At 35.7% G+C, this 27,946-nt stretch overlaps 3 protein-coding genes across 3 annotated transcripts; all 3 read right to left on the bottom strand.

Annotated features, from left to right (window-relative positions):
• Positions 1 to 454: 454 nt before the first annotated feature.
• LOC113502108 (peroxidase-like) lies at positions 455 to 6,905 on the bottom strand. The gene is made up of 13 exons (XM_026883489.1): positions 6,167 to 6,905; positions 5,749 to 6,042; positions 4,679 to 4,818; positions 3,857 to 4,021; positions 3,401 to 3,591; positions 3,070 to 3,259; positions 2,449 to 2,649; positions 2,196 to 2,340; positions 1,771 to 1,927; positions 1,420 to 1,584; positions 1,124 to 1,322; positions 881 to 986; positions 455 to 695 (listed from the first exon to the last, which is right to left on the bottom strand). The coding sequence occupies exons 2-13, from the start codon at positions 6,012 to 6,014 to the stop codon at positions 614 to 616; spliced, it is 2,007 nt and encodes a 668-aa protein (XP_026739290.1). The 5' UTR covers positions 6,015 to 6,042; positions 6,167 to 6,905; the 3' UTR covers positions 455 to 613.
• A 4,333-nt stretch (positions 6,906 to 11,238) lies between these two features.
• LOC113501919 (peroxidase-like) lies at positions 11,239 to 13,150 on the bottom strand. The gene is made up of 5 exons (XM_026883230.1): positions 12,908 to 13,150; positions 12,588 to 12,744; positions 12,198 to 12,362; positions 11,902 to 12,100; positions 11,239 to 11,758 (listed from the first exon to the last, which is right to left on the bottom strand). The coding sequence occupies exons 1-5, from the start codon at positions 13,081 to 13,083 to the stop codon at positions 11,649 to 11,651; spliced, it is 807 nt and encodes a 268-aa protein (XP_026739031.1). The 5' UTR covers positions 13,084 to 13,150; the 3' UTR covers positions 11,239 to 11,648.
• Positions 13,151 to 13,227: 77 nt separating this feature from the next.
• On the bottom strand, positions 13,228 to 14,222 carry LOC113501920 (chorion peroxidase-like). The gene is made up of 2 exons (XM_026883232.1): positions 13,976 to 14,222; positions 13,228 to 13,750 (listed from the first exon to the last, which is right to left on the bottom strand). The coding sequence occupies exons 1-2, from the start codon at positions 14,186 to 14,188 to the stop codon at positions 13,481 to 13,483; spliced, it is 483 nt and encodes a 160-aa protein (XP_026739033.1). The 5' UTR covers positions 14,189 to 14,222; the 3' UTR covers positions 13,228 to 13,480.
• Positions 14,223 to 27,946: the final 13,724 nt, after the last annotated feature.

The raw sequence follows: 27,946 nt of genomic DNA, 5'->3' as shown, positions 1-27,946 counted from the left end.
TACAGAAACATTAAGAAGTGTCTGAATATATTGACTAATTTACCATGGAGAAAAACAATTAGGTATAAATATTGTGTCGTGCCTATGTGTCTAAGTAACACCAACACTGCACCTGATAAGGTGTATGCCGAAAACTGGTAAGGTAAATTGTTTTGCTTACATTTTATTGATAAAAAACAGGAAAATGGTCAAATAAATATATTTGCAAATACTTTTACTATTTTACTTCGCAATCATATCTGACAAACACGTCGTTTGTCGGAAGATTATCCGTCTGCGCTCTGATTCAACTGGTTCTACAACCTTTTTCTCAATTATAAATACTTAGAAGTTAGAAAACAAAAATAAACCTATTGCAAATCATGAAATGCAAGCTTTTATGAGAAAAAAGGAAAAACTACAAAACTATTTATAGCTAACCTTTAAAATGAAACACGATTAAACAGATTTTTATTTGTTTTAATATTTCAAGTCGCCGAAGACTGCTGGAGATCACATGCTCGTGAAGCATAAGAAGTAAATAGTTTAAAAAAGGCAACCACACTGATTGCCTATGTATGATAGAAAGTTTTTGACACTTCAGGAGTATGCATGAATATTTCAGTAAGTTTTTCTACTTCTTTTTTGAACACGAGCTGTCTTTCCATTTATTCAGGTTTATTCCCTTGATTTCTTGACAGGGTATTGGCGGGTTCCTGTAAGTTAAAAATGTTAGTTAGCAGTCACTGACTTACTACTTTGCGGGAAAGTATTCATCAAATCGTACTCCAGCGAATCAGTTTTCGACTATTTGTATTGATCCAAGGAAGGCGTTTCATTAAATGATTCATTGATATTTTGTTTAGCTTTGTTGAAATGCGCCAGTTAATTCTGTTCTTACCAAGGTCCTTGTCTGAAGAAGGCCGCCGGCTGGATATACTTGACGTCATCTCCACTGTCGCATAGTACGCGTGCTATACTGGTCTGCCGAATCTCGTTAAGTTGGGCTAGAAGTTAACGTTTGTTTGATTTAAATCTCCAAGTTTTCGTTGTGATTCATGATCTGGTTTTTTTAGAATGGCCGATGATTTAGTCTGTTAAAGGAATTTAAAAATGAAATGTTTCAATTTCATTAAACACTCACGGATTGTTAAGGCGGCTGGGAAGCCTCCATGTTCAAAGAAGAACTTGTCCGACTGTCTCCAGAGCAGCAAGTTGTGTACCATGATACAGTAGAGCGTGGGCCCCAAGAAGGCGCCAGGCATGAACCGCTCCACGTAGATGGCTACCATCAGCTCCAAGTCGTCAACTTCATCGTAAATACGACTCAGTATTTCTACTTTCTGTGGAGAACAGGAGATAAAATCCGTTATTGTTTATCACAATGAGCATGCTGTATAATCAACATAAGTATATATCACTTTAGTTTTGTCAACTTACGTCTTTGTCAATAGTATCGTAGAGGTCTTCCCATTTCTTGGCGGGCTTCATTCCACAGAACTTTCGGTAATCATTATAAGGAGGGAAACCAGCGTCACGGCCTCTCATGAAGTCAGTTGCGGTGACGTCGGAAGCTAACAGCAAGGGTATTACTCGTTCCACCAACTGTAGATAAAATATTAGCGTTGAACCATATTAGATGTCACACAAACTTTATTAAAACTTCACAGTCGTACCGGGCGATCTAACTATAACATTGAGACTAAGTGAAATAAATTTATCATTTCGACATGGCTTTACCTATGCCATTGTACTCCACACTAATCAGTTAAACACTAAAAGTATATTTACATCAGGAGCTAGGACGTAGTCAGGAAAGTTGTCAGCTGGCTGTACATAGCACCCTTCTGTGAGCTGTGCCTCGCTGTTGTTGTTGGCGAGGTATCCACTCCTTAAATTGAGTAATGGTGCTGATATGCTGCCCTGATACTCGCCTTTGCTGTACATACTGAGAAAAAATAGGAAACATTGGTGTGTCAATGTTTGTAGTGCCTCGACAAGTATATTCGATTAAAAAAACACTGTTACTTAAAGGAGAAAATCTTGTGAATGATTGATTGATTGACCTTTTCACAAGATTTTCATAGTTTTTTTTTATTATCATTCATTTTAATGTCTGGCGTGGTTTATATCGAGTTGTGAGGTCACTAGAGTAGAGGAAACAACAAATTGTTTTGTTAAGTGTGTTATTAATTAATGAATCATGTAAGGCTTACTCAAGTGGTCCAGGTTGGTACGTGTGGAACCACCGGGTGCCGACAATGTACTCCCGTATCACTCCTGGCTCTTGGTGAGGATCGAAGTCATTAACGTAGCCGTGGGTCTGGTATATTATGCCTTTTTCCAAGGCATTTTTACGACCTGATGGGAGATTTTAGTTAGAGTTAGTCTCACTTAAAACAATTCGAAAACAACTCGAACAACAAATTGATAGTAGTGTGCAGCTGTTTTTTTTTGTGAGATTGTTACCAAGTATCTCCGGCATCAGTTCGTAGTAGAAAATATACTGCCACTGCGCTATATTGATTTTCCTTGCAGTCTGGAACAGCTTCTCGTCATCCCAACAAGGATTGATCTTGAACAGACGACGCGCAATCCTATTGTGCTCTCTGAAGAACCACATCGTCGTTAGGAACATTCCAGGGAGGAGGTTTCCTTGCAAGTCGTCACCTGAGAAAAGCAGATGGTTTAAGACGTTTCCATTTTTACTAATGAATAAGTAAAACATTTCATATGTTTATAGTCTAGTCATTTTAGGTTTTATCTACGGAATCATTCCTAGTGAGCTGAATTTTTGTATACACCTTATTACGGCGTTATTATAAAGTTGTGAAAAATCGACATTGATGTCGTGCCGGCTTAAAAAAAAATACAAAGGTCAAAAGGACGTAAAAGTCCGTGTTTTGAAAATAATTGCTATTGCTCGGAAGTCAAAGAGGTCAACGATCTCTTGGTTACGTATAGACTTAGAACTAATAGTTTTCGAGATTGAAACTTTTATCTGTTTCCGAACGTATATGGAAACAATTTGGTACAAGTTCGTAATAAGTATAATACATTCAGTTTAATGTCTCATGTTAGTGTTCTTACCATAATTGTAGCAACTGGTTTCATTAGCTGAATTTCGTATGCAAAGAGGACTGTTTCCATTTGGCACCTCACGATCTCCTTCCATCCTGAACGCCAGCAAACCACCTTGATTCGCTCTTATTGATCTACTTCTCAGTTCCGTATTCCCATATACTATGCCTAAATCCAGTAATGGCGTTGCAACGGAGTACTGCGAAACAAATGGTTCGTTTTGTGTGTTGTTATTTAAGAAGCTGTAAGTTTGCCGATGACTTACGGCGTGCTATTTATTATTTTGTACATTTTTACATCGAACAGGTTTTCAACGAAGATAAGTACATTAAATACTTACTCTTTCAGCTGGCAGTGAGTTGGGCAGACACCCCACCTCTTGGTATGTGATTACTCTAGTCAGGTTAAGGCACCTGATATTTTCCCGCTGGAGGTAGGGGTCACTTTCGGGTACAGGAATCGGGATACATATTGGGTTTACTCTGTTTGGAGTGTTGCCGAGGCAGCAGTCACTGACTAAGGTGTATCGGACTGTAAACGAAGGTAACTGTAACTCAATACTTAATACGTTTATTGCGTTCCACAATGTGAACTTAGGTGGTAGTGTACATATTCTCGATATGTTTGGTAAATTTGTTTATACCAACCAGTGCTGATCTGGTCAAGTTTCTGTCCTCTAAAATTTACAAGATTGATCTGTGAAATCCCGTTAGCTAAAAGTATAGCATTTCCAAATAGACTCGTATTTTGAACCGAATAAGAGCTGCTATTATTTTATTATAAAAAATTAACTTACACAAATACAGAAGATCAACGTTGTCCCCAGCGGAAGTCACTTGGAAGTGCGTGGCGAGGGTTGAAAAATGGTGGTCTCTGAAGAACCCGTCCCCGATCAGTGAGGTCCTGAGAAGTCGTGCTGAAGGGAGCTCCGAACCATCTCGGGCTGGTCTTAGAGTATTGCCTGCATTATTGTACCAAGCTTAATACAAAATCACAGCTAAATAATTTGGCCAAGAGATGAAAAGACGACGAGGGGAAATCTTTTACTTCACACTATAATAATATATTAGTGTAAGCGTATCAATCGTCATATTTTGATAATTAGCTCCGTGCTTTTGCAGAACAACAACTTAGTTTTTGCAGAAGGTATTTAACATTACAACTAGTCTTGCAATCCCGAAAAAATGCCTGAGTAAACGGATGTTATATTATTAAGTACTGAAAGTTCATGGACCAATGCAATTGCTTCGTTTACCAAGAATCACACAGATTGCTTTAAGTAAAATAGGAACCGGGAAACAGCCCTCGAAAAAAAAATTCCTTACAAAGATGTTTAAATGAACAATCATCAAGATATGCATGTGGCGGTGTGAAACGCTAGTGTGATTTTGTTTTCACATTAGAGTCGGCAACAGAAATGTTATGTCGGGATGGCCTTGCGGTTTTATGAAAGAAAAATTAACAAATAAATCCAAATATTAGAATCGGAAATGGCAATACAAAATAAATTTCATGTTCAGAGAAGGCCTCAGCCCTCGCCAATCATATCATGTATTTTATAATCTGCTTTGAATTCATATCAATCTGTTACTTTAGCTGTGTCATATCACACCCTTACCTGGTCCATAGTGCGCTGGCAGCAGTCTCGGGAGTGGGGTCTTCTCAGCTCCTCGGGAGGGATACTTAGGATTCGTGCAGGTACCATCCACACGACGACCTTCGTTCTTATTACAGGGTTTGACGGCTACTGTGCACAGACTGAAAACAAGTTATTGAATCTCAGATATAAACTTTTGTTAACTGACTGATGAATATCCCTACTTCCCTACTTAATATTATAAATGTGAATGTAACTCTGTCTGTCTGTCTGTCTGTCTGTCTGTTACGCTTTCACGTCTAAATCACTGAACTGATTTTAATGAAATTTGGTACAGAGATAGAGTTGACCTTGAGAAAGAACATAAGATGGTTTTTATCCCGGACTTTTGAAGAGTTCTCTTGGACACGCGATATAACCGACATCCACGCGGGCGAAGCCGCCGAAAAGCTACTTAGTTTTTTTAATATTGTTTAGCATGTGATCTGCACTCAACTGATATTTACATGGAGTTGCAGGTTTGAATCCTGGGTTACCATTGTATTATTTATTTTTTCTAAAATAAAATCACTTATTCTGTAAGTAGGATAGATTAATCACCAATATCGACTAAAATGTCTTCTAAACAATAACTGTTTATTAACCAAGATCTTTATGTTTGATATTTGTGAAGCTATCGCGGTTCACGATATACAGCCTGGTGTCAGATACATGGACGGAGAGTGGTGTCTCAGTAATAGCGTTTACTTTTTACCCCAAGGATTTTTTGTATTCTTAGTGTTCCGACCCACCAGGATTGTCCGAAAGGGTTACCGTTTCAGTTAGTAGGAGTCTGACATTTCCTTCCGCTCAACCCAAAGCGCAAGGAGTCATTCGATGATTTCCCATTCAAAAAATATATAAAAAGGGCTTCGACCCTAAAATTTAGTCTGGAGAGAATGAAAGGGAAAATGTCATTGGCCATAATTTAGAAATTATGATCTTCTGAACAAAAAGCAAACACATTAACGAACTATAACCTCCCGGTTCTTCTGTATAAGGCTAGCTCAAATTCATAGGTAAATTATTTATTTTATCGTGTTTTTACTTACATGGTCCCGTTCGCAACGTCATCTAAGAAATTACGTCTTTTCGATGTAATTGGTTTCCCAAAGTAAGCGTCATATATAACTGGAACTTCTTCTTCTCCCGCTTTGCCAACCATCGGTAATTGCGCATCAGGACTGTTTTCGGTTGTTGACGGCATTACCCCAGGATCTAGCATGTCTTGGAGTGTCAGTGTGCCAAATAGTGGCAAATCTTGTGCCCCTACATAACATAACCCCAGGAAGATTAATATTGGAGATAAATAATTCATTGTTCGACTTATCCTTCATGCATATGATCTGAAATAACAAATAAACGATTTTTTTAAAGTTATATTAAATCAAATTACATAGAATTAAAGTTTAGCAAACGGATAACAATGCAGGTTCAAGCCACTAAAATCGTTATACTATCTGAACTCACATTGCATTAGAATTCAAATTTTGTTTACTTAGAATCAAAATCACCAAGTCGACTTGAATTACTATCTTTAATAATGGCCAGAAAATAACTACAATGCTTAAATTTTGAACAGGGGTTTTCACCTGTAAAATGTAGGTTATTACAATTAAACAACTCCGTGTGGTATCACGGTATATAAATGCCTTGTTTAATCAGCCTTAGTTAGCGCAAAAATCATTTAAGTATACTTTAGTTGTTGCCCGCGGTTTCGATTTAGATTTCTGTACCCATGATTTAATAAGACAATAGGAATGTCAGAACTAACATGCAGTTGGCTTTATATTCCGGAAGTCGTTTATATTGGACGTCTATAGTGAAATCATTACATCAAGCTGTAATGTATCATACCATCGTCAGGGAAACGCTTCTTATCATGTCGAAAAGGATAGAGCATTAATAACTATTTTAGTTTCAGTAGCTAGTCGGCAATCTCAAATTTATGAATCCAGTTTTCCTTGAGTTTCTTTCTTTTTCTCTCTTCATCGTATCCAGCAATGCAGTTTTAATGAACCGCCTTAAAATAGTAGTATCCGGAAACTTTGCCTTTTTGGAAAATATTACTATTTGGTCATCAAACGAAAGATTTGAGGTCCATACACATACATTTTTACCTTGCCAGGAACCTGGAAATATCGTACCCCTCTCAGGTACCTCTATTATGGTGTAGGTGTAAGCATGTAATGAATCAGGTTTTGTGACACGGCTGCCAGATTGTTTGGCATTTCCCCAGTATCGCGTGTTATCTTTTAATTTGATGATGGTGATAAAAAAAGAACATTAATGTGGGTCGTGGGATCATGTTTTGTATTCCCTGATGTATGTTGACACTTGACTTGAGACACGTTAGATTGCCACACTAGTTTAAGGATCACTTTATAGATTTTTTTTTCTGATACTCATTTTGCTGTTACGTCCCGTCATGTAGTTATTTTTGCATGGGATATTATGCTTCTTAACGTGATGTTTTTAATTTAAAGGACGTTCCATGTGTAATATTAAATAGATTTTGACGCAAATATTTTATGTGAACTTATTCAGCCCTGATATCTGTGAAAATTTGATAGGTGTGGTAAATATACGTATTTTTCATAGAAAAACAATAAAAAAATCGTAAAGTGTTAGTAAATAAGTAATTTATTAATCGGTACCTGATTGAAATTGAAACATACAACAAGACACACATGTTCGTATTATAGTCGATCGTGATGGCTCGGTGTGACGTCAGGCTTCTATCTGACACTCTTCGTGCAATGTTGCACGAATTTATTGCATTTAATTTTCATATTTATGTTTCAATTACTTTGAATGCTTGCGTGATTATTCTTCGTGGATATTGGGTTACATTATGATTTATTATTTAATTTATGTATTAACACTGATCAAATCTGATTAAAAATATAATACAAATGTAATTTATTAATAATTCATTAAAATTTGTGAATCATCTCATTTGTAAGATAATTCTATCAGATTTTAATATATTTTTTTTTTCTGTACCTATAATATATGTGTACGTTAATGATATTTCCTGTTAAATTCTGTCGTTTTGTTGCATAGATAGGTGACGAGCAAATGCAAGTACAAGATTATAAAAAAATGTCTGACTGACGTTTCTGTTAGATTTATTGCTGTTGCTAACCAGAACAATAAATCGTTTGATTTCCTATGATTACTAACACAGTTCATTGATTATTTGTTCCTTTTTACAGGGGCGCTATTCATTTGTAAGCGACATTGTAAGCCGTCAAGTCCAACGCTAACTGGAACAACAGAGGTTTCTTCGGAGGTTAACTTTTAACGAATATTGTAAGGTAACTTTCATTTTTAAATATCGATGTTAGTTATAGATAAGTTAATTTTGCGTCATGAATGCGATACGAAATTTACCAAAATATTTGTAAAACATTAATGTGTAAGTAATCGCATAATCTATTTTAATACCTAAAACAATATCGCCAGTAAAAAGCAGATGTTATCATCAGTTTCGGGAAATTGCCTGCAGATTTCCAAAAACTTGCGCTGAATATGCTGCACACGGGGTATCACGATTAAATACAATTAATCAACGGAGGTGAGGTATAATTAGCTTACCACGATTATAAACTAATCTGGTATTTAAAGTTAACCGGATCATGTTCGTTTATGTCTGATTATCATGAACTTCCCTTGACCTAAACAGTTTTAAGAACAAATTTCATTATCTGAATGGCTGCGACTGAGACAGGCTGACAGCGAACTTGTAAAATATCAAGCTACTGTAAAAAAGCTAGATATTTCACAGTTTGGAAACGAAGTAGATTTTGTGAGTGGTCGTATTCGGGTCAACACACCACATTGTTCTTGTGCATTGCAAAGTAAAAAAAAAGTAGATAAATTATTTCTACGATTCCCGATGATGTTGGCGATAAACTGGTTTCGTAATAGATGTGGCAGATGAAAATATCTGCATCATTTTAGAGCTTATTTGTTCATAAATTAGTGATGCATTGCTTTAATCTGCTAGGACAGAATAGAATAGACCGCCGCAATCCCTATGCAGCATTCATAACTTCCCCCGTGCTACTCGGAATAAAACACCAACAAATTGATTCAGTGGAAACGTTAAAGTTTTCCACAACAGCTTTCCAGTCTAGTGCCCCTGCATCCTGTAGGAAACCGTCGGATTTTTCCGTCGTCATCGCATCTAGTCACGATCGAGTTACCACAATAATGCTGGCAATTGTGACTTTATAGCCGTCGTATCGCGGGAATTTACAAGTCCCGAAAACTAAGATTTTGGAGTTTCTGGAAATATTGGAATTAGCTAAAGTATGTAACTCGAATGCAGTAAGTGACATCTGAAAGCTGCAACTGATACAAATGCCAACTTTAATATTACACCGCTTGTTATTTATTTCTGGCGTATCGTATTTTTGTTCCATTTGCTGTTTGTGACACTTTATTATTTAAATCTAATTTGAGCGTTGTGACACATTCAGCCGTGCGCCTGCACCTAATCAAAAGATTTGAGTTCTGTGTAGGCACGTAACAATTGCTCTTCTAGATTCTTATACCACCTACAATTCTTATACCCACATAATAAGTATTGTTGTTAAGTACATAATATATGTATATCTTTTGACGTAACACAATGTCAGATTATAAAGAAGTCCGCATATATACGTTGTCATGAGCTAATAACTAAAAACAGAATTTCCCAAAATAAATATGAAGGAAGATAATTTTATGTAGATGTGCATACGATCATAGGGCTGTTGGTGGGCTAGTGAAATTTGATGTGATATTGCGAAAAGATTTTTGCCTTAGCGTGTCGCAATATCCGAGCGACCGGGTTGGCAGAATATTTTAAGGTAGGTCTTTGAGCTGGGTATAAAGTTTGTATAGAAAACTTCAGAAAATATGATATTTTAACATTTATAACGTGCACTAATATTTTTAAAGCAACAAACTTTATATGTGTGGATGATCGTAGCCCTTTCTGGTCTGAATAAATGGATTAATTATGATGATATTTGGTATGGAGCTACTTTTAACCGACAAGTAACGCCGTGAAGCGTAGCTACACCATTGTTTTTTTTAGATTTGTTATTCATGTGTTCATTAATGATTATTTGGAATAAATCATGAATTGTGGCACGTTATTAACTTCCGACAAAATTTTGTCAAGAGAAATATGTAGCTCTAATGGCCGATGAATGAATGAAATTTGGCTGAAAATATTCGTTTTCTCTAAGGCTTTTTTCTACACAATAATTGGAAATTCAGTGTGGGCCGCTAAACTCAAGGTCAATACAATTGATTTCCAATTATTGTATTGGAAAACTGCTTAAGAGAATAGGAATAATTTTAAAATTAATTCAATTGCCATTCATTCATCGGCCATTGTAAAATAACAGAGACAGAGGCCCAGGCAGGGTTTCTATTAAGGTTGTAGAAATGTCGGTTATTTTAAAGGGACAATAACAAAGCAAGTAAAACATGCGTATCGTTACTATTCGTTACCCTTCTTATATCTAAATGACGATAGTCATTTACGTAAATTAAGATTACTAAAAATTCAACTTTCTCTATATCACAGTTAGCATATATTGTTGTCTTTACCGAGACTACGCTATTCTATGATCGTTTGATCCTTCTCCTAAGTCGATGAAAGAATTTTCTTGAGTTCCATCAAGAAAGATTAATAACCCATCAGAAATATTCAGTTGAAATGCAATATCGCTCGGGGGCGCGTCGCCAAACAATTAATGTAAGTTATAAGAAACGGCTCCCGCCCGTCGAAATGATAAGAATCTTCTTACTAAATTGAAAAACGTTGGAGGGTTTAAGTTGTCAAGTTAAAAGACAGCCAGGGGCAGTTAGATAAAGATTATAGTAATCTGCGATGACTCTTTTAAAACTTGAAATGAAACTACTTTAACGGATTTTATCGCGGTTTAATTTTCGATTTTAATTCCCGAAGTTTTGAAACCTTTGCAGGTATCATGGTCACGGGCAGACTAAAGGCACCATTAAACCGCGGTAAAATCCGTAAAAGTAGTTTCATTTCAATGTCTAACATTCGCGTAAATCTTTTAAAACTGTTTAAATAGTATGGTTTATCGTTTTTTCTTAAACTGTTAATTATTATTTCTAATTAGCAGCAATATTCTTGAAGCAATGCGTTTTGAATTGATGGCATCGATGTCTAGAAGGTTTGTGTTTTTGGTTTTCTCACCACGTGACCCAAAACTGATTCAGACGAGATTCTTACGTCACGCTAGAGCTACGGTCGAAAGTGATACACGAGCAATTGACGTTTATGTTTTAAAAAGAAAGAAAGAAGAAAAAGAAAATGTGTAAAATGTGTGAAATTGAAACATATTTTTTTTACTTTCTTCTTGTACACGATCTGTCTTTCCACTTATTCAGGTTTATGCCTCTGATTTCTTGACATGGGACTGGTGGGTTCCTGTAAATTCAGAACACAAGCTTTTAGAAACTCATCGGTCTTGCGCTAGTAAATGGTTGGTCGAGTTTTGACAATGCACGAATTGCAGATTCAAAGTATCTATGTGATTATTTCAAAGCTATTTGTAGGTTTTAATTCTACTAATTAGATAGAATTGACAAGCTGTAGTAGGAAGATTCATGCGGTATCCTGGATATTCAAATCTGGAATCGGCTAATCTCAGTCAGTGAGCCTGGTGATCTAAGCTCAAACTTTCTCATTTCTAGTGTGCTATTATAGGACAGTCACACAGTTTTACATTTAAAAACAATACATTATTTATAGGGCAAGGTAAATGAGACGATTCATTCGCCACTGTTATAATTTTTATGAAGAGGTTGAGATTTTCATCCGAATAACCGCTGTGGTGCTGATTGTGGAACGGTTAAAGAAGGGGTTTCCTGTGTATGATTAATGGATGTTTTCTATTAAATTATTGACACTATGTTACTCTTACCAAGGTCCTTGTCTGAAGAAGGCCGCCGGCTGGATGTACTTGACGTCATCTCCACTGTCGCATAGCACGCGTGCTATGCTGGTCTGCCGAATCTCGTTAAGTTGGGCTGGAAGTTAACGTTTGGTTGATTTAAATCTCTAAGTTGTTGTTATGATTCATGCTCCGGTTTTTTTAGAATAGGCGGCGAACGGCTTTATAACTGTTATAGGATATTAATAATGAAATGTTTCAATTCCATTAAACACTCACGGATTGTTAAGGCGGCTGGGAAGCCTCCATGTTCAAAGAAGAACTTGTCCGACTGCCTCCAGAGCAGCAAGTTGTGTACCATGATACAGTAGAGCGTGGGCCCCAAGAAGGCGCCAGGTATGAACCGCTCCACGTAGATGGCTACCATCAGCTCCAAGTCGTCAACTTCATCGTAAATACGACTCAGTATTTCTACTTTCTGTGGAGAACAGGAGATAAAATCCGTTATTGTTTATCACAATGAGAATGCTGTATAATCAACATAAGTATATATCACTTAAGTTATGACAACTTACATCTTTGTCAATAGTATCGTAGAGGTCTTCCCATTTCTTGGCGGGCTTCATTCCACAGAACTTTCGGTAATCATTATAAGGAGGGAAGCCAGCGTCACGGCCTCTCATGAAGTCAATTGCTGTGATATCGGAAGCTACATGTAAGGGTACTACCCGTTCCACCATCTGTAACCGAAATTCAAGATCTTAATTAAATCAGATTTACCACTTCATTAAAACGAACGCAACTGAAACAGGCAATCTAAATAGAGGCTTTGAAGCAATATAAAATCTTTGATTCACTTACGATCCTGCTCAAATATATTTGCATTATGACAGCTATACCTACTTCAATAGCATATTGACTCCTCACAAATCTGCTAAACATTGAAAAATATCTTATATATTTACATCAGGAGCTAGAACATAGCCAGGAAGCTTGTCAGCTGGCTGTATGTAGCACCCTTCTGTGAGCTGCGCCTCGCTGTTGTTGTTAGCGAGGTATCCAGTCCTTAGAGTGAGTAACGGTGATGATATGCTGCCCTGATACTCGCCTTTGCTGTACATACTGAAAAAATGGAAAAATATAGATGTGTTAATGTTTGCTTACTGTGACAGACTGTACTAACCTCGACAAGTACCTATATTCGATTTAAAAAAAAATTCTTCTGCAAAGGTACTTTTATTATTGTTTATTTTATGGTCGGTATGTTTTATATGGTATGGCTTACTCTAGTGGTCCAGGTTGGTACGTGTGAAACCACCGGGTGCCAACAACGTACTCCCGTATCACTCCTGGCTCTTGATGAGGGTCGAAGTCACTAACGTAGCCGTCAGTCTGGTATATTATGCCTTTTTCCAAAGCATTTTTACGACCTGACGGAAGATTTTTAGAAAGAGTTCTCATTTATAAGAGTTAGAAAACAACAGCATCTCTTTTATTTATAAGTATATTGATATTTTTACCAAGTATCTCCGGCATCAATTCGTAGTAGAAGATATACTGCCACTGCGCTATATTGATTTTCCTTGCTGTCTGGAACAGCTTCTCGTCGTCCCAACAAGGATTGATCTTTACCAGACGCCGCGCAATCCTGTTGTGCTCTCTGAAGAACCACATCGTTGTTAGGGCCATTCCAGTAAGAAGGTTTCCTTGAAAGTCATCACCTGAGAAGCAGATAGATAGAGGCCTTCCTGTACGTACCGATGAATATTAAAATTATTTCATGTACTTTAGGAGTGGACCACCGGGCGGTCGATAGATTGTCATGATACTATATCATTAGCGTAACAAAAGCGACTTGTCAGTAGCTCCCCTTACGCCCCTCACTCTCAAAAGGATCTTTTACGTGAGAGTAGAAAGAATACCGATTAGGGTGCTTACCATAGTTGTAGCAGCTTGTTTCATTAGCTGCATTGCGGATACATCGCGGGCTGTTTCCATTCGGCACTTCTCGGTCTCCTTCCATCCTGAATGCCAGCAAACCGCCTTGATTCGCTCTTATTGATCTACTTCTTAGTTCTGTATTCCCATATACTATACCTAAATCTAGTAGTGGTGTTGATGTGGAGTACTGGAAACCAATTGTTTTTGTTTAAGATATTTTGTTATGTAGCACCTACGATGAGCTTTTTATTATTTGGATATAAGTAAGTAAGTAAGTAGGTTTCTACATTTCTACGTTTAGATCTGGCAGTTTTTCAAAGAAGTTAGCATCAAGGGTTATTACTGTAAAGTCTGGAAAACGGCCTTCTGGAGATAATAACTTTTGATTTTGATTTTGACCTTAAATACTTACTCTTTCAGCAGGCAGCGAGTTGGGCAGACACCCAACTTCTTGGTATGTGATTATCCTAGTGAGGTTAAAGCACCTGATGTTGGTCTGCTGGAGGTAGGGGTCATCTTCAGGGACAGGTATCGGGATACATATCGGGTTCACTCGGTTCGGAGTATTGCCGAGGCAGCAGTCACTGACTATGCTGTATCGAACTGTATACGAATATTTAACCATCAGAATTTATCGAATACCTGCTCGTATGTTGTGCTTCAATTTAAGAACATAATGGTTGGATCAATTGAAAATTAAAAAAAAATGTAAATTATATAAAAATAAATAAATCTTCTTAAAAGAGTAAAGGATCCCTACTACTATTATAAATGCGAAAGTAACTCTGTCTGTCTGTTGCGCTTTCACGTCTAAACCACTGAACTGATTGTAATGAAATTTGATACAGAGATAGAGTTGACTTTGAGAAAGAACATAGGTAGTTTTTATCCCGGACTTTTGAAGAGTACGCTCGGAAACGCGGTATAACCTCGACGCGGGCAAAGCTGCGGGCGAAAAGCTAGTAATATATAAACGGACAGATTTGATATTTTCGAAATGAAAAATAGGAAAAAATATGTCAAATAGGTATTTATAGGTTACGTTTAATTGCTTAAGTTTTAAAATATTCTAAATACGTCTAAAGCAGCCAATAACTGTGTTAGGTTTCACCACATAGTTTACCGGGTCAGCTAGTACTTACCAATATTAAATGCAAAAAATACAAAACCTAATTCAAAGAAATTTGGTGTATAGATATTTTAGAGCCTGAGGTACTTTTGAGAACATAGGGAGTAGCATTTAACCTGCAAAAAAATGAATTCGCTCCCGTGGTTTGGTACGAGCTATTAAAAATACAGCTAATTAAAAGATGCTTTTTATCAATAGAAGTGTTTCTTTTAATGCATAGAAGTCAACTTACGCGCATAGAGAAGATCAGTGTTGTCCCCAGCGGAAGTCACTTGGAAGTGCGTGGCGAGGGTTGAAAAATGGTGGTCTCTGAAGAACCCGTCCCCGAGCAGCGAGGTCCTGAGAAATCGTGCTGAAGGTAGCTCCGATCCATCTCGGGCTGGTCTCAGAGTATTGCCTGAATAGAACATTCATACTCTTTCTAATGTATCACAGCAAAATTATTCTATGAAAAAGGAAAGTCAAGTAAGCATGAGTTAAGACCTTTTTAAACAACTAACAATCCTTACTATAATATTAGTAATATTAGAAATGCGAAAGTATATCTATCAGTCCTGCCTCGCTTTCACGCTAAAGCTACTGAACCAATTGTAATGAAATTTGGTACACAGACAGTCTAGAGCCTGAGGATTGGGATTTTAGGTGGAAAAAGGGTAATGTAGGGTCAAATCACTCATCATTTGCCAAGCCCTATGAGAAATGCTATTGAAGCAATGTTTTTTTTTGTTCTAAGCAAATATTGAAATGTGAAGTAGACTAAAAAATAGGACCTTCGTACCATCTAATGATGTCCTGAATCTTTATTTAACATGCATTCTGTATCATATCACACCCTTTACCTGGTCCATATTGCGCTGGCAGAAGTCTCGGGAGTGGGGTCTTCTCAGCTCCTCTGGAGGGATACTTAGGATTCGTGCAGGTACCATCGACGCGACGACCTTCGTTCTTATTACAGGGTTTGACGGCTACTGTGCACAGACTGAAAACAAATTATTGACTATATTAACCATCTGTGGATATAGGAAGTTCTCGAACACGCACCACCTATCTGAGATGATGTTTTTTGTAGATCTTATTTTTTTTTCTAAAATTCTTACATAGGCTTTTTTTCTTCTTTAACATCCCAATTTCTTTCCCAAATAAATATTTTTCTTCTTTTATGATTTTTATTAGTACGGCAAAAACCACTTACATTCATAAACAGCAGTTAAAGGGTTAACATTAATTATATGCCTAAAATTAAATTATTAAAGTAAATAATAAAACATAGAAAATGTCACTCAATCCCAATCATGCACTCAGCTCGCAGTAGGCGATGAGTGCTTATCATCGATTGATGAGTTCAATTTGTTCAGGAGTCCAGGGGAGTTCTGATCTAAAGTTAGTACAATTACTAGACTTGATTATATTAAAATTGGTAATTAATTAGTTATGTACTTACATATTTGCATTCGATACGTTGCCTAAGAAATTTCGTCTTTTTGCTGTAATTGGTTTTCCAAAGTACGCGTCATATATTACAATATTATTTTTAATTGGAAACTCTTCATCCACCGTTTCGCCTGCTGTGGGTACTTGTTCCACAGTATTTCTATTGGTCGTTGGAGGTATTACCCCAGGGTCTGGAGAATCAGGGAATGAACCAACGCCAAATGGTGGTAAGTCTTGTGTCCCCACAGAACATATCACCAGGAATAATATTAGCGAGGAATAATTCATTGTTTGTCTAATCACCCATGCGTATGATCTGCAATAATAAATAAAGTGATAATACTTAATGGATTAGTTATAAATATAATCGGTTTTGTCATGATAAATAGCGCGGGTCACTGTGAGGGTTTATTTTTACTCACATTAGGTTTGTTTTTATTTTTAAGTCTCTCAATCACCAAAATGGAAAGAAAATACTGTCATAGAGATTGAATAACAATGACTGAAATGATGAGTTATAAATAAGTGTATGTAGGTGTAATTTATAGGTGAGTACAATTAATCAAATCCGTTTGGTATCGCGGTATATAAAGTCTTGTTTAATCAGCCTTACTTACCGCAAAAATCATTTAAGTAGATGCTTAAGTCGTTGCCTGCGGGTTCGGTTTCGATTTTTTCTATTAAACAATACAAATGCCAGAAATTACATGCAGTTGGATTCTTTATTTATTTATTTATTTAATTATCACACTTATCTACATTACAGGTTACTTAACCTAATGCGGTAGCTAGGACTAAACAAAGGTCTAAGTATTTATGTGAACTAGGGTTTTAAAGATTGAATTATTATGGTCTAAATTCCAGCAACTGTTTTAATATGTAATTTTCTGATAATTCTGATATGCATAGGCAATAAGTTAGCCTGATACACATGCCCATCATTGCTCGTTCTGGAATTGCTTGTTGCTTCATCCACTTTTCTTCTAGATATGAAATCCTTTCTATTTACGATTCCCATGTTTCAAATTTCTGTCATTCCGCGATTTCTTGGAGTTCTCTGAATAAATTGGTTTCCAAGACTTTCAAAATCTTTGATTGATTTGTATCTTTCAAACTTTAAGTCCGTTGAATTAGATGCATTTTGTACTTTTATTTTTATTAGGTATTTATTATTTTGGTTATCAGTTTGATTTTGGTTATTGACATTGACATTCTTCTTCTCTCTCATCCCAAATCGGAAGGAGTCATTTGATGATTGAAAATAAAAGAAAAATTTGACTTTCGCGTCCAGTAGACAGTAGGTACACCAGTAGTCCAGTTGACATTACATTTTAATTTTGAAACGAAGCAACGTAAATTGAAATCCCAAACTGTACTCTCCAAAAGTCTAAGTGTACTTAATATCCATTTTCAAAATCCTTTGCTAGATCATTGGACTTCGGAAACTGAAACAATGAAATAAATATAATCTACCTAAATAAAATAAAGCAGATATTCTCCGAAATTCATAGTGCAAAATTGCAAAGTTTGTTAGGAATTTATAATTCATGCTCGTGTGAACATACAACACGACAAACATGTTTCTAGTATGTTGATCACGGCGGAGCGCAGTGTGACGTCAGACTTACGTCTAAAATTCTTTGCACAAATTGCACGAAATTATTGCATTACGTTTTAATGTTGGTGTTTAAATGATTTCGGACGCTTGCGTGGTTCATACTTTATGTTTTATGGATATTTTATTACCGCTAATCACATTCAATTAAACATGTTTTGATCATAATTTATAACCACCAATTCCTGGCCAACAACCCGCACCTTATCGGGGTCAAGTTAAAATTTTATATCCCTTTTTAGGAATCCCAAATTTTTTTTTAAACAGGAAATTATAATTTAGCCATAATCTGTAAAGTGCTGCCGTTTTATAAATTTAAGCACAATTAGGTGTCGGAACATACATATTTTGTATAAGATTAAAAATGTAAATTGTAATGTATTTTACATTACAAACTGGCACTTCCATTTATTTCCATTAGCAGCGATAACTTTGTTGATAACCATCACCGCTGTCTGTCCGTCTGTCACGAGGCCGTATTTCAAGAACAATAACTAGACTTTGACTAGTAAAAATTAAAAAAAAAAAGATTTTTTTTTGGCGCTAGCTACAAATGATAAAATTAAAAATAAGTTAGCAGGCGGTTACAGTCATATTTTTTTGTGGAAAACTACTTTGTGGTATACTCGAATTATTTATCACCCAACCAAATTGTTTTTTAGCCTATTTGTGTGGAACCCTCAGTCCGCATTGCACTTGACCGGTTTTAGTAATCTTTAATTTTCTGCGGTAATTCACGTACCTAATATAGCAACATTGTTGCAGTGCAACTTGACCTCTTTACAATACAAATTATCTATTTCTCTTGACGATGATAAACTTTTTACTGAAATTATTTCGCGAACCTATTTTTCAGTAGCAATTTATGTATTTAATTGCTTCCACTTGAAGGTGTCAGAATAAACTTACAACGTGCATGCCCTAACCATATCAATTTTATCTGATTATTTGATGTCGATTTAATTCAGCTTATCGTTATCGTTGCCGAATCAAATACCTAACGAAACACTGGGTTCTAAGAAAACAGAAACGAATCAGTTTCAAGGAAATTCCTGCAGATTGCCCAAACGCGTTTAAAATGTTAAGAACCCTATTATAACACAAAATATAATGGAGAAGAGGAATATTATGCTATTAGTAACTACCAAATTATAGGTTAAATCGTATTCAACAATTTTGGCAATTTTATTTCCTGTTATAAGATCTGAGGTAGCATTTACTTGAAGTTTTTTTTAAAGAGGTATTTAACAAGCGTTGTTTTTTGTGAGATGTCTTCAGATAGAAAGGAGAAGCAGAAGATATGTTGCGCCGACCCCATAATTGCTCCTAGAGAAATCTAAATTGTCTATGTGTCTTATTAGAGACTTCTGTAGACATGTTTGTCTTTATTGCTATCTTGAACGGTCCATGATAAAAACTCAGAATACAAATAGCATTTTTACAGACGAAAAATCATCAAAGCGCGCAAAAGACGCTCCCTCTTTAGGTTGAGCGGAAGCAAATGTCAGAATTTTACTGACAACAACTTACCCATGTTCCTTGTTTTGCCCTTTTTGTTCCGAATCTACGCAACCCTTTCGGACAATGCCGCTGGTCCGACAGGGTCATCCTAATAGCTGCGGCTAACAAAACATTGTCTCTTACAGTAAAGGTTGTGACTACTTGCACATTTGAGAGTATGTACTGACTTGCATCGATGATAGGCCGGTCTATTTTTGTGACCAACACGTGACTCAAACAAGGCTATCGTTACCTACACCTGACTCATGCGTTACACAATAATCTGACGTCACTCAGGAATCGTGTTTTTAATTTTTTTTAAATAATTCCCGTCCTAATCAATTTAGTTCTCGTGTCGGGGTCATGACAAGTAATCGTGGTTCGCACAAACAGCAGCCTACACGGGTATCGAACATGCGATACGTTGTGTTTTGGTAACCTCAAGCTAACCGTGCAGTAGTACCTCACTTAAGTATCACAGTCGCCCGGCTCGAGCTGCGGTCTCGAGTGATTTATGAATACGTTCTTGTTCTTTATTCCCTTTTATCGATACAGCCTACTAGACCCTAAGGATTGGTGTGCATATGTAAATACGGCTACCATCTGTTCTTTGTATTGTTTCTGTATAAAATATGTGGACACGAATAAGGTTTTTGTCTTGGAATGCGATTGGAATAATTTTGTATTTGGATTGTGGCTCGTGGGGTTCGTTTGTAAGTTATAGAACTTGAATTGCGTATTGTGTATTAAGGATTTATGTAAATTAGCGTGTGGATTTCTAAGTACGGTTTTTGATATTTAGGTGAAGTTTTAAAATGTACAAATATATTAATTTTCCGACTTTCAATGTATTCTCAGTTCGCTCAGATTGGTGCATTGATTGATATACCTAATGTAGCAAATACCCGTATATACGAACGACCTTACTAAAAAAGTCACACTATGATGTTTTGGAGTGGGATAGGGAATTGTGAAAGAATTTGAGGAAGGTTTTTTGTGCTCTAAATCCAGTGGGACGTTATAGTCTTTGTTACTAACAAGTGGAATAACAAAGACACTGGCACTGTTCAGATGACGTCTGTTCAAAACTATTCCGCCCTTACAGCGTTACTCCAGTGTTCCAATATGCACTTACTTGTCTGCGTACATAGCTTAGTTCAGTCCCTACCAAGTTTGATGGATGCGCGCCATTATCAGCTGACGTTTTAGTCTAGATCTTCTTCACTAATTGCTTCTCAAACTTCAATTAGTAAACAGTCTATCAGGGATAACTAAGTGCTACATTCCTCTAAGAGTATAAGGCGTACTTGGTGCTGTGTCTATAAAACTTGAGAATAATTAACCGATAACTATATGATATCGGAGGAAGAGGGCCACCACGACGCATTTTCACTGTCGGATCTGTGATATCATGTTTCTGGGTTAGTAATAAGAATGCAGGTTTCCTAAATTATATTTTTATTTCAGTCATTTATTTTGGTAGATATGAAAAATGCAAAATAATTGATTTCCACCCTGTTATATTTAGAAAATGTAGATGACGTAATAACAGCCGCAATGGTACTCAAACCACTTAAAAAGTTTTGTTTTTTTTCTATTAATCTAGAAAACAGCGTTCAAATGTTTATTTCGCGACTCAATTAAGAGACTCAGTATCTTTTTATCAAGTAATCTATCTGCCCTCGCTGTGAAGGTTTTATTACGAAGGCTGCACGCTGAGGGGATGGGAACGTTTCACACAATTTTTATACTATCATCGTTGTTTTGCTCTTTTACTTACTCATTCTAGTAATTATTTATTTGTACATCTTACTCACAAACATGCAACGATGGATCAAGAGAACTTTATTCGTTGTTCCATAGTTTTATTTCGACAATGGCAAATTTGTGAATGATTATTAATCTTGTAGTGTTTACAAAAAAGTGCGTAAGCTATGTACCTATAAAAAGCACGACATTAATATCTATATACCTAATTATAATTCCATCCATATTTTCCCCAATGTATATTTCTGATCACGCACGACGATGTGATTTAAAAGTTTCTCATAAACCCAATTCTAGGGCCCGCGTCGTCCTAATGAAGGGCTTCCTTGAAATTTCCTACGAGTGACTATAAGAGAGGCAGTCTGAATACTGTATTAGGGAACACATTCTAAACCGTTTTTTATTATTGAGGTATATTTTAGAAACTTTATTGACCGAATAGATGATTATCATAATGTTATGGTATTATAATAAGCCTGAGATTTCTGAGGTATGATGCCAATCGGAACTAAAACTACGATATTCAATTACAATTACTCCAAAGATGGTTTGACCATCATATCAAAACCTTTCGACAAGGAACGCTGTGGTTTTCCGACCAGACTCTGAATATAAGGTGCGTTGTAACATTAACTTTCTACTTCCTTATAATGATAAAACATTTACGCTATCCTTAGCGTCGACCTACAGTGCAGTCATCATTCCCAACGTTTATTATGAACAGTGCAGTAGCGGACTCAGGAGCTCAGATTTCTCAAGGATGGACTGGAAGGGGGCTTAAGATATTTTTTTGCAGTTGAGAAAAAGACTTCAAGGGATAAACTTATAGGCATCTTAAATACGTAGTTTGTTGAAACTGTAAACTTAGAACACTTTTGGAAGTGTATAGTGATGAAGTTAGGTAAATGAATCCAAAATGCTATATTTACTTTTATTCACTTGGTCCTGTTGTTTTAATATCATAATTCTCTGACTGATACGAGAAATTAAGAAATGTGCCGAAACATGCTGTATAAACATCCGACCGCTCATAAGTTGCGCCGGCGGTAAGTCGGCCAATTTGTAAAGGTTTCCTGTTACCGCCCTTGAGGACGGCATTGAGGAGTTTGCTGTGTATCTTGAATTTAAATTGACCAACCACTTTAGTTGGTTTAATTTTTTTATGACATAAATAGCAACAGTACGTCATTGATTAGATTTCGACTTTGTTAAGGTGAAGTTATTTTTAATATTTTTGGTATTATATATCATTTTAGTTTTTCGTTGTTCGTAAAAATTGTAGTATTTGTTGGTTCCATAAAAGTAAAGTACATTAAAATATAACATGTTTTTCCTAAGTCTTAAAAGTTAAGCTTAAGTAAACATTGCTTACTAAGCGTCAGCATTGTAAACAAAGTCACGAGTCCATTGATGAAGGGGCAAACACAATCACTCGTTGTTCGTAGCTGTGATGAAACAATGCGAAATCTATCTTAGGAACCATACGGCTTCAGTAACGCAATATACAGTGCGTATAAAATATCTCGAAGATAGACAAGCTATAAAAATATTGAAAAAATATTCACAAAACATCAAAATATATTACGCTAAACCAACCCTTAATTGATCGGACTGGGGTTTTACTGTATACACGTAATTTTTACTTTGAAAGCTCGTGTATAAAACTCTTAGAAAGATTAAAGCTAACTCTGAAGAAAGAACCATCAAAGGGAAAGTTGTTAGATGAGTGCCTGTCGCTCGGGCAGCAGGTGGTTTCAATCAGTCGTGATGACGATGCAGAACGCGGTCTGCCATCAAACAGCCCACTCACACAGCCGCAGACGACGCTACTGAAACTATCTTGCACACAAAGTGATGGCAATCTGATACTGTACCTTAACGCACACATAAGTACTATCCACCAATCGCGAGTCAATAATATGAATGTGTGCCTACAGGGACGCACTCGGTCGTGTAAACTATCTTCGTGGAGTAGGCTTTCCACATTTATCTCTGGCTATCCCAGCGAGTTAAAACCCTTTCCACGTTCAGGGAATTTTCCATCACGTGTAAAATAAATGGGCGACGGAACGTAACCCGCGCAGCTTTATGTGTACACGGTGAATTTAAATTCAAAATGAAATGCCGGCTGTCCGGATTTTGGAAAATTTTAAACTGAATTGTGTAAACGTTTGTGTTCATTTAAACGAAGTTTGTATCGAGAGTGGGTTGTATTGTGTGCTAGTTTATTGTAAATCAACTGCCGCAAATAAATGTTGTTATTTTATGGAAATAATTGTTAGGAACTTTTGACTGTCGGTTTCTCTTCTTAACACCAGCAGGAATATAATACAAAGTTAATATATACGTACCTTAAAGCAAAGAAAATTAAAATGAGAAAAGTTTACCAATAAAAAGTATAGTAAATGCGATCGGAACGGTTCGGAATAACTGGATAAGCATAATGCAAAGTGACGGAGAGTTTTAATTAAAGAAATACTCATTGCTGCCACCTGAAGCCATCGGGATTACGAACGGAACGATTTGCGAGGATTTGTTGGGTTCAGTACGAGAATTAATTTATAAGTCTGTCTGACAATGAAGTTAAGTATGAACTAGATCATTTTAATGAGTTTATTATATAATTATTGTTCTATGGCTGTAACCTATTAATAGGTTTAAGGAAACACGTCAAATATGTCAAACATTTAAAATACCTTTTCATATCTTTCTTTTTTTGTCCGGTATTATTAAAAGAATTGAATAAATGATGTTAATTGATAATATAATCTATGTCCGTCTAGTATCTAAAGTTTGCATTTAATATTATTTTTTATATTAATAGCCAATTGAAAAAGGTACCCTAAAATGTTATAATGGCGGTCGAAATAAATAAATGGCTTCTCAAAACCACGAAATACTCAAGGGATGTGCTTAATTAACTTAATCTGCATTCATTTATAACTGTTATTTTTCTGTCTGTCTGTTTGTACATTTTCGTTAAAAAGATATGCAATCAATGATTAGACGTGAACACAAAGGATTAAGATTTGAGGTGCGAAACGAAAAGAGCCACTTATTGTTTTGAAACCCAAATGTCCCATCAACAATTTCATTTTAACAATTCTTCAATAACATCTCTTTACCGTTCATGCATTATTCAAGATGGTTGATCCCACACAAATATTATTTGTAGTTCTTGAAATTATGGAGTTCGTCAAAATATATAAACTAACGATATTACTTAAAATATATTTATAAATATCCTTTTGAAAAATTATTAAACCTTTTTAATCGGTAAACGATACAATAGGGCGAAGCTTGTTACAAAATATTTCTGTTGAAAAGCGAGTCGTTCACTTAATTTTTCCTGATATCTTTTTAATGAGGTATTATAAAGGCATTAGGCCGGGGGCAGGCCCCGGGGTCTTATTAGTTACGTTCAACTGTCGCACAAATTTACAGTAATTTCATGCGCGTAAATTAATTTTAATTGTCATTGCCTTCCTGACTCTGTACCGATTCAATGAGTCTTCATTTAAAATCTTATGCTATTAAAGAGTTACGAGTTATTATAAACCCATGATGTCTGCCAAATTAATGATATTTTATTCAATTCCAATACCTGAATCTAGTTACTTATTAAAACTATTTCGGTCCGCGAAGACAAATCTTCGACCAGTATTGTTTGCATCTTTATATTAGAGAGCTTGAATACAAAAGGAAAGTCATCAATTAATTAAATCGACTTAAATACTCAAACTTTATTATGACTAAAAATTAATCAGTCTTTAACTACGTTTCAGACAGTACTACTAAGGTTTTAATTCGTAAATCCAAGATCGATATTAATTTAAAGGTTACACAAACTCAATAGGAGTTCAATACCCACATTCCAATGAACCGTAGGCAAATCAAATAGTGATTAACGGACTCCAATGCAAACATTTGCACTGATAATAGATCTATGACAGCCGAAACTTTCTAAGGCAAACACCATCACCAGCTTTCACTCCTGTCGAAGGAAAATGTGCTCAATTACAAAGTCGTTAGGGATTACATTAATTGTTACTAAGAGCTATAAAACTGTACTTACCAAGTTAGTATCCGACGAATTGGATTTAACGAATCCTTTGATTGAGTTAGTGTATCGTTGTTCTTACATCGAGTTTTATTTCACTTTTAATGAATTTAATCGAAATATTTACTTTATTAAGATTTACAAACACCGTGGCCTCATTTTCAAAAGAAAACACTTACTTTTCACATATTTTCAGGACGGGGATGGAAACACGAAAATTAAGTTGTCTTTTTTCGAAGTGTTTTGCGAGCAAAGACCTCGGTCGTCTTCATGTCACGAAGATGCCATTGTTCGCAGGAATTGGACGAATCCAACCCATGTGTTTGACAGTCACAATTTTCACGGCTATAATGAGTTAAATTTGTTGGTTGCTTAGATTTTTATGCGAGTCGCATCGATTTATCTTTTTCAAAAAACCATTTGTATCTATGAAAAGTATTAGATTTAACATAAACTGTTAAAAAAATATTCTGTAAAAAAAGACAATATTAAACAAAGAATAAATATAAGAAACATCTTTGAACTCAATAAACTGCCATAACCCGTTCTCTAGAGCTTAGTATACATAGTACAACTTTGCATGTAAATTGTATGAGATTTGTTTTCGCATACTAATTGGTCTGTCTGTCTAGTTTTACAATGTTTACATTGAAATGAACTGCGATGAACTAAAGAAAAACCTTTTATAGGTTTAACTTCGTTGTTTCTGTGTAAACATTTTAAATAAAACGTTTTTAAAAAGACTTGGTGTGTAAAATACGCAGTAAAAGTATTTAGGAGAGGGTCTAAAAAGTATTATAATTAAGTAACTACCAACATACCTATTCAAAATCAATCTGTTATAGACATTGACAGAATTGTAAGGAATTAAAAAAAATAACGTTGAAACCCTGGTGGGCTCTAGAACTGCAGTCCCTGATTGTTGTTTTTATAACAACAATATTAAAACAAACCGTAAAAGATTGAGTGCGAGGTTTGCACCAAGGCAGGCTTTTAAGGCCAATGCTCGCCTTAATTGGCGTAAGCTTCTTTGCAGGACCTTTTAATTAAATTGCTACCTTATTCCTTTTGAAATACGGTTTAATTTAACTTGATTGAGTGCGTCATAACACTTTAAGATGATAAAGTGTGTACTTTTGCGGAGGTACCTTTTAAGTGACATGTTACATAATTTTATGTGTTTTTGGAAATTGCCTCATTGTTTTACGGTGCAAAATATGGTATATATCCTTGAAAGCAAAAAAGAACTTCACATTTAACATAGTCCAACCTATATATTTTGTGTAAAGTAAGTACTAATGTTTTTGATTAAATACTTACTGTAAATAAAAAAAACAACTTTTAATAGTATATTTCGTAGGCGTGTCTTAGAGTGTCAACTAAACACAAGGTCAGAATGTTGAAAAGTTTAACATTTGAATAAAATATCCCGCTCGACATGGAAACGCTCTCGATCTCAACTGCTTATTGAAACTTCGACGTTGTTTTGATCCTTCACTCGAGATCTTCAAACAAATGAAATGTGAAATGTATTTTCCTCAATGTCACAATTGATAGAAATATAAGCTGTAGTCTTGCTGCACTGAGCATGGAGGTCATTTTGTATGGAGGTTATATTTTTGTTTAGTTTAAAATATCATTATTATAATGACACCAGTCAGTTATTGGTCGTGGAAATTGCTAGGAGAATAATTAATTTTATTTGGAGGAAGGACGAATAGTAATTACGCTTTGGAAATAAAATATTGATACTGTTTTGCTCATACTTAGTTTAAAAAGCGATAACTGTAAAGTAAAAAAAAATGATATTAATATCATCATAATGTAACTAAAAGTCTATGTAAACCTCAGCTGGTTTCGAATACCTATCTCTACAAATTTTCTACGTTGAGACGTACACTATTGGCAATATTCGTCCCAGTAGTACACATTTCAAACGTCCAATACTTACTGTTACCTCTATAGCAAGAAACATACATTAATCTTGCAGATATTGGAAGTCTTGAGTAATGCTTCAGGGCGCGTGTGCCGAATGACAACATTATAAGGCAGCTGCTGACCGCTTGCCGACTGCCGACTGTGTGGCTCTCTACTACACTTGATCGACTTGCTATAAAAACTTTCACATCTAACCTTTTTGGAACTTAATTAGTTTAGTATCTAATGTAACAGAAATCTAGTTGAAATGATTCGAATAAACACATTTACATATGTGCTTATATGCTGATCCTCTAAGTTACTTATAGTATTGACTTAACATTATTACGAATGTTTATTTATTTCGCAAATTCTAGTTCGCATTCGTTTTTATAAAAGATGGGACCTCTTTATCTTAGTTTAAAAAGGAACTTCGGATTGAGACCTTTTTTTGTATCAAAATACCAGACTTTTTCATTAGAATTACTCGTGTAACCATTAGACTGTATCATGTTATAAATAGCTTTATATTTCGAAGAGATATCTTCAGTAAATGTTGGGTACTAACTTAATTAGATTAAGAGCCTTATGAAATTTTTACCCTTATTGTATACCCTTTGTTGTCGCTAGGTTATAGAAATTTTAATAGATGGAATCCAACAAATTCGGCCTGTCTGTCTGACTAAAATATTAAATTTTATGATAATATTAATGACAAATATGTTGGCATGACACAAAAATCTCCATTAAGCTATACATTTATGTTTGCTCAATCAATATGTCTCTAAGCTAATACACTATTAAATGTAAATCATAAACCACACAGTATCCTGAATAAGTCAATCATTTCAACGAGAACACAGATCCGCGCTAAGCCCTATCAGTGTAATGACAGGGGTCAGCTGAATTACCACCACTTGACACTTCCACGATACGGACCAACTGATAATGCCATTATCTTGAT

The sequence above is a fragment of the Trichoplusia ni genome, chromosome 16 (assembly GCF_003590095.1).
Source record: "Trichoplusia ni isolate ovarian cell line Hi5 chromosome 16, tn1, whole genome shotgun sequence".
Lineage (NCBI taxonomy): Eukaryota > Metazoa > Arthropoda > Insecta > Lepidoptera > Noctuidae > Trichoplusia > Trichoplusia ni.
The sequence above is the reverse complement of the archived record's forward strand: the minus strand, read 5'-3'. Positions and strand labels throughout refer to the sequence as shown.

Bases quoted from the DNA above. Each gene is read 5' to 3' on its own strand.
- LOC113501919 (XM_026883230.1), bottom strand. From the start codon at position 13,083: ATGAGAACTCTTTCTAAAAATCTTCCGTCAGGTCGTAAAAATGCTTTG. The intron at 12,745-12,907 runs GTAAGCCATACC...CCATTTTTTCAG, and splicing joins TACCAACCTGGACCACTAGA to TATGTACAGCAAAGGCGAGT. The intron at 11,759-11,901 runs GTGAGTGTTTAA...GTTAACTTCCAG, and splicing joins CCCAGCCGCCTTAACAATCC to CCCAACTTAACGAGATTCGG.
- LOC113501920 (XM_026883232.1), bottom strand. From the start codon at position 14,188: ATGGTTAAATATTCGTATACAGTTCGATACAGCATAGTCAGTGACTGC. The intron at 13,751-13,975 runs GTAAGTATTTAA...ATTGGTTTCCAG, and splicing joins ACTCGCTGCCTGCTGAAAGA to TACTCCACATCAACACCACT.
- LOC113502108 (XM_026883489.1), bottom strand. From the start codon at position 6,014: ATGAATTATTTATCTCCAATATTAATCTTCCTGGGGTTATGTTATGTA. The intron at 2,341-2,448 runs GTAACAATCTCA...ATCTCCCATCAG, and splicing joins ACTGATGCCGGAGATACTTG to GTCGTAAAAATGCCTTGGAA. The intron at 696-880 runs GTAAGAACAGAA...TTTAACTTACAG, and splicing joins TTCTTCAGACAAGGACCTTG to GAACCCGCCAATACCCTGTC.